The 10,831-nt window shown below is 37.0% G+C and overlaps 1 protein-coding gene across 1 annotated transcript; it reads left to right on the top strand.

The window, feature by feature from the left end:
• Positions 1-5,848: 5,848 nt before the first annotated feature.
• Positions 5,849-7,279, top strand: PCYB_081810 (nucleolar protein NOP5; the record flags this gene model as incomplete). Its single annotated transcript, XM_004221919.1, has 2 exons — positions 5,849-6,970; positions 7,115-7,279. The coding sequence occupies 2 exons, from the start codon at positions 5,849-5,851 to the stop codon at positions 7,277-7,279; spliced, it is 1,287 nt and encodes a 428-aa protein (XP_004221967.1).
• Between the last annotated feature and the right edge of the window lie 3,552 nt (positions 7,280-10,831).

Here is a 10,831-nt window from a genome sequence, read left to right as displayed (position 1 = left end):
ATATATATATATATATATATATACTTTTTGGGAAAATGATGGAAAATACAACACAGCTATCAAGCGTTATTTAAGCAATTTTTATGTAAAAATTGAGGGGAATATAAGTGGTTTTTATTTAATATAAAATGCGCGAAAAGTTATGCGATTATGTTCTTGTATTCTTGTGTTCCAACTTTGTTCCCTTACGTCACATTAGCTTTATTTTTCTTTTTTTCCATAATATTATTTTACGAAGTGAAGTACTTAAAATTCGCATGCCAGCAAAAAATGAATAGAAATTAAATTTTACATTCTCCAATATATGCTTTACTCGTAATTATTTTTGCGCATTAAACGTGAGATGAAATGACTACTTGCGCGATATGAATTTATGGGAAATGCCACAGTATACAATAATACCCCTTACGTTTCACTATGTTGCGTAAGTACATCACATAGATGAATGCTTTACAAAATTTTTTACGAGATTTTTGTAAGGATGAAAATGCAAGCATGTTCTCTTCACCTTTTCCTTATCCTTTTTCTTCCTGCCCCCCTTCAGCATTATTAATCACTCCATCTTTTCCCATATTTCCTTCCCCCTTTTCTTTAGCAATTTCTTTATCCCCTTTTTCAGCACCTTCGTCTTCATTTCCTTCAACGTAGTCGACCCAATATTTTTCCACATTTTTTTCTGCCTTCCCTTCAGAATTTTTTACCACCTTTTCCGTAGCATTTTTATCATCCCATTCCTTCAGAAGTTTCTTCTCCTCTCCCTTCAGCGTTGTCTTCCCCCATCTTCCGTGGAATATTCGCCTCCATTTTTTCCAGCATTATCCTCCTATGTGCCTTCCCCTTTATGATTACGTTCCGTTTCATGCGAATCTAGTTGATCCTCTGCACATCCAGTTTCTTCCTTCGATACGTATATTCCTGTCTCTTCTTCTTCCACCTGTTCTTTGGAGTGCCCCTCATGGATCGGTTCTTGCTTTTTATTTGTTTAACATTAAGGAGTTCATGTTCATCTCCGATGGGAACCTCCATGGCTGGCTCAATATTGTCAGGTTCCACATCGGTATGTTTCCTTCTTTGATCAGCCCCTGCGAGGTGATTACCCCAGTGTTTTAGGATTTCCGATATTGATGGGCTCTTTTTGGATCGGGATGTGCGCAGCTTCCGTAACACTGGCAGATGCTTCTTTAGGTAACTTCCCTTCAGTTATGCCCACGTCATCCACATCCCCTTCGGTGTCGTTCAGGCGTTCCACATGTACGGGGTTATAATTTCTCGCGTTGTTCGTCAAAACGACGACCCACTTTTCTTTGCTTTTCTCCAGAAATTTATACCATAAGTCAAATTTTTTGTTTATGAAATTTATAAAAACAACGGTATCATATGGGACAATTTTTATTCATATAGGAATCAACGTTCATGAGATCAAAAATGAGACAAGAACATGAATTCGCTAGTGAGGGCATTATTTGCATTCGATCCAGCATTTAAGTTCATCTTCCTGTGTTATTTTGCATTTGATTACTAACTGTTTGAGTGCATTCCCCATAGCATATCTAACAGGTTAAATATAGCTGTTTCTATGGTACATGCAGAAGTGAAAGAATCCGAAATATCTTTTTTTACTTATCTGCAAAAATGCTTTAATAGTAGACTAAATTCATTAGTTATTTCTATGTTAATCGGGGGTATAATTTCAACCTCTTTGCATCGAAATGTCATTTTTCTGTTCCTCCTCGGTCAGTGCATTTTTTGGCTTTCATTTTTGTTAAATTTCGGTATGCTGGAAGTGTTTTTTAATAGGGAAAGTGATGCTGCTAGTCTTCTTGGGCAACTTCTGCGCACTTGCATAAAGGAGCGGCTGTCGCTTTCCATCGGGTCAAGAGTGCATCCCTGGGGGGGAGTTAAAAATATCTGAGCGCTTCAATGACCACGTGTAAAGAAGTGAAGGTTTACGTACACACGAACATGAGTATGTGCATACATGTGTACATGCATATACACACACAAACACACATGCATACATACACATGCACCTGATTGAGAAAGTTGACTTGCGAAGTCACGGTAAATGGTTCGGGAGTTCCTAAGATGCATGCACTTCTTAACAGTGACAGGGCATGCAAGAGGACAAGCAGCAGGAGGACCCGAAACGAGAACTTCGTCGTGATGTGCTTCGTCGTGATAAACTTCGGCTCGCTAAACTTTGACGATCCAAACTTTGGCGCGTTAAATCACAGACTGTCCAACCCCTCCGCGCCCCCATTCTTCGGTATCTTTCAATTCTTAATTTGGTGTATAGGAAGAAACCTTCCTGCATCTGTGTTTTTAATTAATTAAATACACTTCATAGAAGTGACTTTGCATATTTAAAAAAAAAAAAAATTATCGTAGAATCTGCTACAAGTGGAACCTCTTCAAAAAGAACACATAACCTTTACAACCAAACGATGATGCCGTAAAAAAGGGGAGATTCCATCTTAGCCATAAGTTAAAAACAAAAAATAATAGTAATAGTAATAATAAAACAAACCGCAAACAGAAAAATGCAGGAAATGCACACGAAAACTTAACAGCAAATAATCCACCCCACGCATTAGAGAAAATTTCTTAATCCTATGATGTGTACATCTACGGCGTACAATTAGGTCGAGTTAACTTTAACCAACTGGTGAACACAAGTTTAAAAGAGAATCTTTACATGTTAGATGTAGCATTGCAAGCATGGAGAGTAACCGAATGGTAAATTTTTTATATCACTTTTTAAAAAATGGGGAAAATTACTTTTTTTATTTTTTAATAACTGTTATAAATGTATCAATCGGTTACGCACGCGCCAAGAGTTAGAACAGCTCGGGTGTACATCCGAACGTATGAATCTTCAAGCGTAGGAATATTCCAAGAGGTATTCAAAAGAGGAGCTAAGGAAATGTTGTCTTGTTCTATCTAAATATATATTTTTTTTTTTTTAATTAATCTCATCAATGGCGGGGCTTACAACCTGAGATATTTTCTATTTCTTAATTTGATACACCTGTTTTACAGATTACATATTTTGTAATTCCTAAATGGTTTACAGGATGACATCATTATATGTACCGTTTGGCATATATAAAGTTGGCCGCTTTAGAAATAGTGGCACATTTAAAAAAATTAGTTCCACGCTTAGAAAGAATCGCGCTGTGTCATTTGTGCACTGGCTGGTGTTCTTGATGTGAGAAATATTTTTTTAATTGTATTTTTTAATTTTTAAATTTTAAGTTATATTTTAAGTTTATATTTTAAGTGTATATTTTAAGTGTATCTTTTAAGTGTATATTTTAAGTGTATCTTTTAAGTGTGTATTTTAAGTGTACATTTTTCGCCCTAGTAAACACAGATTCCCTTTCCACCAATTTAAAGTAGTGGGTTGCCAACCTTTTGCCACGACAGAAATGTGATTACGATACACAGTAAGACTGCCAATTGGACCATTCGTGTATGTAGAGTTGTAGCCAAGATAGGGGCGCGCGCTTTGGTCTATTTTGCAAACGCTCTTACTATTGCTCATTTAGACTTTTCTGTTCTCGCTTTTACTGTTGTGCTCGAGGTGACACGTAAAAGTAAGAACTGCGAGGAAAACGTCTCATTACGGAGCTCCCATTGGCTCTTTTTGAGGATGCTTTCGAACAACGCGCTGATAGTTTGGCGTGGGGGGGAAGCTCTATGAGGGCAGTAACAACGCGATGGAAACGGAGTAGCTTTGGTTCATATATATCTAGGCAGAATTTTACATTCGCACCATGAAAAATTGCCGATTTTGTTGATGCGTCCATGGCAAGATGAAGTGTTCCCCCCTGTCATTTCGCATACCTCCTGGTTCACCCATTTTTCGCTTACAACCACTTCTTTACCAATTTTGACAACTCGGTTTGCACGTAAAGCGAGTTGGACTAATCAGCAGAAGAGCGAGAACGCGCATATAATGCAAATATTTACGCATGTATGTAAAACTGCTTTGCCTTCGTGCCTCTGGGGCCCTGTGGGCAGAATGAACAACATTGCGTGTACTTCGTAAAAGGGTGCTTTTTTTTTGTGAACATCTTTCTTCATTGTTCATGCCTCCTTGGTGAGAAAGTGACTTCTACATGTTCACCTGGATAAACAGCATTAACGTTCTTGAGCGTCTACTTCTATGGAGACACTGTCAGTTGTATCATTTTAATGATTTTTTTTTTTTTATGTAAATTTACTTTTTAATTTTTTATGTTACAAAAAAGTAATATCCCCCTTCAATCCTTTCACTTCACAATTTACACATGTTTGCAAAGCAAATGAGAAAATAACGGGGAGAAAAAGGATGGCATTCATGTCGCATATATGACACGTTTATAAATATTAAAGTAGTGATAAGACGATTACACTGCTGGAAAACAAGAAGATGCCTCGATTTGGCGATTTTCGTTTTTATGTTTAAAGGGAACCCCGCTAGACGTGCTTAATTCTGTGCTACTTCATTTTTACACGCAATGGAAAAATTCAGTCAATTTTTTAAGTGATAAATGTACAGAGAAAATGGTAGCACCACATATATTTCTCCTTCAGAGGAGCTATAAACTGAGTTAAATTGAACTATGTTTATTTTCTATTTCGTTGTGTTATATGCCACTTTGTTCTCTCTACTTACGTTGCGATAGCAAAATGCATTGGGGATGTCCCAGCTTGTCACAACGTGTACAATTCGACGTCGCGGGAAAACCAAATTCATTCATTTGTTGGGAAGCACTTTACGTTCGTGTTGCTATATGCATAATTTTTTTCCCTAGTAAAATTTTCCCCCCATGACATATTCGGTCATTTTGCCGCATTTTAAAAAAATGCAAAGAACTCATTATGCTTAAAAAAAATGCCACTAAAAAATTTCTCCATACAGTAAAAGAAAATAAGCAAAAATGGTACAATATGTTTGCTACATAAACTGCACAAAAAAAAGAAAGAAAAAAAAAAAAAAAAACAACATCCATTCATACATAATTATGTTGGCATACAATTTTGTGGCCCCCGCGCAAGTGCAGAAAAAATCATAACATCAACAGGTGCCAATTTTAAAATGTTACAGGAAAAAAAAAAAAGGAAAAAACAATCCGTTGTGGGGAAAACTCGCTTTTATCACTCGAACAAATTTCGCAAATATGCTTTTCAAAAAAATATTCTTCAAGCTACACAACGAAATTGTACAAATTCGCAGCAAAAGGAAGAATTATAAATAGGCATACAAATTATTTTACAGTTATAAGTTAAGCATTTGAGAGGGAGAGAGAAATTGGCCAGCAGGAGGTTACAGCGCTTATGCAGAAACGGGAGCAAAAAAAAAAATTGCAGCATTTTATTTCGTCATTTTTGCAGAAGCGTATAGCATAAAATTAACCTTTTTTTTTTTTTATGCGTTAATAATAACGGTTGCTATATTTTGTAAAATATGAGAAATTAAAAAATTGAGTTTTAAAAGTATAAAGTACAAAGCATAGGGGAAGTTCAATAAAAGCGACTTCGCAAATTGGCAGCAGAGGAGGAGCAGCCGCGTTAGTTCAGTTGCCGAATTGCAGAACATGCTCCCACGAGAAGAACCCTTTTTTAAGGAAAAACCAGCTTTTAGTGGCATATTGCTTTTGAGCGCTGGAGAGTTGAGGGATCATCGGTAACGAGTAAAGAAAAAGTGCCAAAGTAGGATTGGTGTAGGTCAACCAGAAGAAGGTGATTAACCGCTGAGGCGTAACTGAAATACGACGGCTAGCGATTTTAGGAGCTGTCGTCATCCGTTGTTCAAAGTTGACTGATTTCCCTGCGCACATTTTGGAGGAGGAACAGAAGCAAAATGTTGATATTGATAGAAACAGCAGCAGGGTACGGCCTGTTCAAAGTTGAGAACAGCAAATTAATCGAATCAGATGTGAAGGATATTGAGAAATGTTTTCGAAACGCAGAAGAAGCGAGGAAAAATGTATCCCTATACAGTTTTAGTAAATTTAAAAAATTCCAAAAGGCCTTTGACGAAACGAACAAGTTGATGGAATCCAAATTGGGAAAAGGGCTGAAGAAGTTTTTAAAGAAAAATATAGTGAAGCCGAAGCTAAATGAAACGCTAGCCTTATGTGATAAAACGTTAGGTGGATTAATAAAAAAAAAATATAATATAAATGTAACGTACACGAATTCGACTCAGGAAATAATTAGAGGAATTCGAACGCATTTGTATGGATTGCTAGTAGGTGTAAAGGAAGAAGATGCAAAATTGTTGAAGTTAAGTTTATCTCATTCGTTAAATCGATTCAAATTAAAGTTTAGTGCTGACAAAGTTGACGTAATGATTATACAAGCAGTTGGATTACTGGAAGATTTGGACAAAGAAATAAATGTTTTCTCCATGCGACTGAAGGAATGGTATGGATGGCATTTTCCAGAACTGGGGAAAGTAATCACGGATAATAAAATATATGCGAAATGTGTTAAATTGATTGGGTTCCGAAGTAATGCAAAGAATGTCAACTTGCTAGAAGAGACAACAGAAGAAATTCAAAAGGAAATAAAACAGTTGGCAGAAATTTCCATGGGAACAGAAATTGAAGATGATGACCTAAACTGCATTAACGAATTAGCTGACAGGTTATTAGAGTTAACAGAGTATAGAGAATCGTTAGCTATTTATTTGAAATACAGAATGAGTTCCATTGCACCAAATTTGACTTACCTAGTTGGTGATTTAATCGGGGCTAAGTTAATTGCAAAAGCGGGTTCTCTCATGTCTTTGGCAAAATACCCAAGTTCGACTTTACAAATTTTGGGTTCTGAAAAAGCTCTATTTAGGGCCTTAAAAACCAAGTCGAAAACACCCAAATATGGACTAATTTACCACGCAACTTTAGTAGGGCAAACTACACCCAAACTGAAGGGAAAAATCAGCAGATCTTTAGCGGCGAAATTGTCTTTGTGCACAAGAGTTGACGCCCTGGGAAACTTGTCAGAGCCGTCCATTGCCATAACGTGCAAAACGCTCCTGGAGAAGAGGCTAGAATATATAACAAACAACATGCAGAAGAAGATGAGCAATTCAAAGAATTCCAACTCGCAGCTACAAATGCAGGTGCAGCACAGCAAGTACAACCCCAATCAGTCCAACGATGACCAAAATAGGAACAACAACAATAACAATAACAACGCGTTCAACAAAAAGAAGGACTTCCGGTTTAATAAGCGAGAGGCGGACTGGAACAACAAGAAGTTTATTAAGAAGCAGAAGAGGAAGTGACGCGATGCGCAGAAGTGATTACTCTGCCAAGTCGAGTGGTTAATAAAACCGAATGATGAGGTCGTACTCCGGATGGGCAAACTTTTACCCCACCACGGTGTGCGTAGCAGCTTTTCGTCCTACCATTCGCTTCGGAACAAATTGGAAGCCCCCGAGGAGTTACCGAACGAAAGTAAACATTTTTAATATGCCCCCCTAAAGGGAAATATCCCCAGATTTTAAAACCCTACACAGGGGGAAAAAAAAAAAAAAAAGAAGAAGTTCATAGCGCCACAACGGCAAAATGAATCTAAATATGTATTTTTTTTTTTTTTTTTTTTTTGCTCCTCTTTAATGTTTCGTATTGTTACCCACGTAAAACGTGTATTTCATCTGACTCAGTTACTACGTTTTTACACCCTTATAAATTACCCGCTCCCTCCCTCTCTTTGCCTTTGTCTTTGCCTTTTATTTTATTATCATTATTTTTTTCACAACACGATATAATTTGTGCCTAATGCGTTTTATTCCGTCTCTGCCACGCAGTGTAGCGCAATGCTCCCCCTGTTGTTATTACAACCACAACAATTTTTACAGCTATACTAGTTAGACATATTCTTCTCCCCCTCTTTGAAAAATTTGCAGAAATTGTGCATATTGCATATACGTGCGTTGGTCAGTAATGCGGGAAAAGGAAAATAAGTCTACTTCACCACTTTGGTATATGTGCGAAAGTAGAAGGGGGAAAAAAAAAGTAAAAAAAAAGGCTTTTCTCATACTTATGAGTCCTTTTGTATTTATTTACTCTTTGAAGGTGCACAGATTAGTGCTATCTAGCATGCTCAACGCTGCTTGGCATTTTGCTTTTTGTTTTTTTTCCCATACTTTGTCACTTTCAATTTTGCTGAAGCAGTGAACTTGGAAAGATGCGTAAAAAGGAACATTACCTGAGCATGCACGGAAGAAATGCCATTTTCATGGCCTCACCGTTTAGCAAAAATTAATGCAAACAAAATTTTCCATATTAGCCTCCCTTTTCCCTTTTAAAATGGGAATATGCGCATTTACGAATAAACCACTGATAGGAAAAAAAAAAAAAATTAAGTGCATTCGCTTACATTTTTTGTGAAAATGGGTGAGCAATTTATTCCTTTTGTAGTGGGAGGCAAAGATGAGCACAAAGTGTCAATGCTTACAGAAAGATCAGCAACCCATAGAAGGAAGTAAAAAAAAAAAAAATAGGTACACATTCCGTCAAAATTGCTAGCACAATAATAGGGGAGAAAAACATGATCACGTTTGTATATGCAATTGAGCGAACGACATCTTCAAGGGGGGAAAACCTCCACGGAAATTTTTTGCCCGTACGTTCATATATTACCTTTTAAAAAGGTGTCACAATGAGTGAAAAGTAATGTGGCCATTTTCTGCCGCACTTTTGCGGAGAATGAACGAGCGCAAAAAATAGCAGCAGGTGAGAAAAAACTTTCGGCGATATTGCCAGGCACTAAAGTACTTGCAAAAGTGACATTCACTTTTTATCGTTGGTCGTTTTCTTTTTTCGGATCCTAAAAGTGACTCACCACTGCTGAGTCTTGACCCTTTTGTAGACATTTAAAGAGGAGGGGGAAACTGTAGAGAGATTTTTTAAAATGTTATTTGCTTTTTCCGCATAAAGAGGATATCCCATTTCTAATCTATGCCTGCACCCCCTTTTTTTTTTTTTTTTGCCCTTTTGTGACGGCTCGAAAAGCCACTGCTGCTGAGGAGTGCTTTAAGTGGGACTAACCAATTGAAGACGAGGGCCCAATGAGAGACTAACGAATTGCTATCGCGTGGTTAGCGCGTTAATTGCGCTTTACTGGTTAGCTTTTTAAGAAGGCGTGCTGTTCCATTTCGCTACCCCGAAGGGTTTTGCGTGTCTCCACAATTATGCTTAGCTATGTAAAAAAAAGGAAAAAGGGCCCCCCCCCCCAAAAAAAAAACCAAGCAGTCATTTCCTACGTTGCAATTTCTACGTACACAAGGATCTTATTTTCCCTACGAACTGGGCAATACTTTCCATTTGTTAATACACGAATTCGGCATGTAATGTACCCTCTAAATCTACACTTTAATGGGAAAAAAAACAAACAAACCACGCTGCGTTTTGCGAAAGCTTTAGTAAAAAGTTAGGCAGTAGGGGGCACTTAATTCTACTTGCGCAACTCCTTCATGTTCACATATGCGCTTTCGCAGAAATGAGAAAAGCGGCATAGAAATATAGACATACAGAAATATAGAAACAAAGAAATATAGAAACATAGAAATATAGAAACAAAGAAATATAGAAACATAGAAATATAGAAACATAGAAATATAGAAACATAAAAATATAGAAATCTTGGTAGAAAAAAAAATAAAATAAAGTCATTTCCAGGTTCCCTGCTGCGAGCATACTGCATGTGATATGTGCACAGGGCACTTCCCTTGACGGTTAGTTAACTGGCGCTTGTCTATTTGAGTCCCCCCGGCCAGCAAATAAACGTGTGGACACGGAAAAAAAAGGCAACCAAGCTGTGCATAAATATGCATGAGTGTATATACACTTAAGTGCATAAAGGCATAAGTGCATAAACGTATATTCACTTGTGCACACCAACCTTCCACGCACTAAGGCAAATTTCATGGGACTGTGCCGTGCGCTTTCTTGCCCAATTAAAGAAAAAAACATGGCACACCATTGACATACACACATATACTGCGATATCGACGCAAACACTACAATTTGCACAATCGTGCCAAGTAAATTCCTAGCACAGTTAAAACAATGCCCTTTTTTTTTTTTTTTTTTTTTTCAGCCTCCACGTGATAAAAAAGGGATAATTGCGCATTGCGCGTACACACGCGAAGGGGCTCAAAAAAAAAAATATATTATATATAAATGTGTATAAAAATATACGAATATGTATAAATATATATAAATATGTATAAAAAAATATAAATATGTATAAATATGTATAAGTATGTATAAATATGTATAAAAATATATAAATATGTATATATATAAAAATATATAAATATGTATATGTATAAAAATATGCAAAAGCTTTTATATATATGTACATAATTACCCATGTGCAAACGCATATATACGCAGCGCTGAAAGAAATAAGAAAGCACATCCCTCCGCGTGTTTGCAGAGATGCCATTCGCAGTCCCCCCTACATTCTCTTACGCTTAAGCTAACGCTTCGTGTCCCTCACGGGCGCAGCTTGTGCAGCAAAGAAAATTCGTGGGCGTGTAGGCATGCTGCGCACATGGCGTGTGTTAGGAATATACATACGCAATAGTAAATAGTTATAAGCATATATACATGTTTATGCATTATTATACATATATATATACTTTTATGCTTGTTTATATAAGCTTATACTTATGTATGCAGCTGTATATTTTACGCCCATGCACGGACTTATATATATAAAGCCCTTTTTTGGCCAACTGCTATCTCCCGCGCGTATTTGACCCGCCATCGCACGGCAAAGCTGCCTACCAAAAAGCTTACTATTTTTTTTTTTTATACTTTTACAC

The sequence above is a fragment of the Plasmodium cynomolgi genome, chromosome 8 (genome assembly GCF_000321355.1).
Source record: "Plasmodium cynomolgi strain B DNA, chromosome 8, whole genome shotgun sequence".
Classification (NCBI taxonomy): Eukaryota; Apicomplexa; class Aconoidasida; order Haemosporida; family Plasmodiidae; genus Plasmodium; species Plasmodium cynomolgi.
Note: the sequence above shows the minus strand (reverse complement) of the source record. Positions and strands in the feature narration are given on the sequence as shown.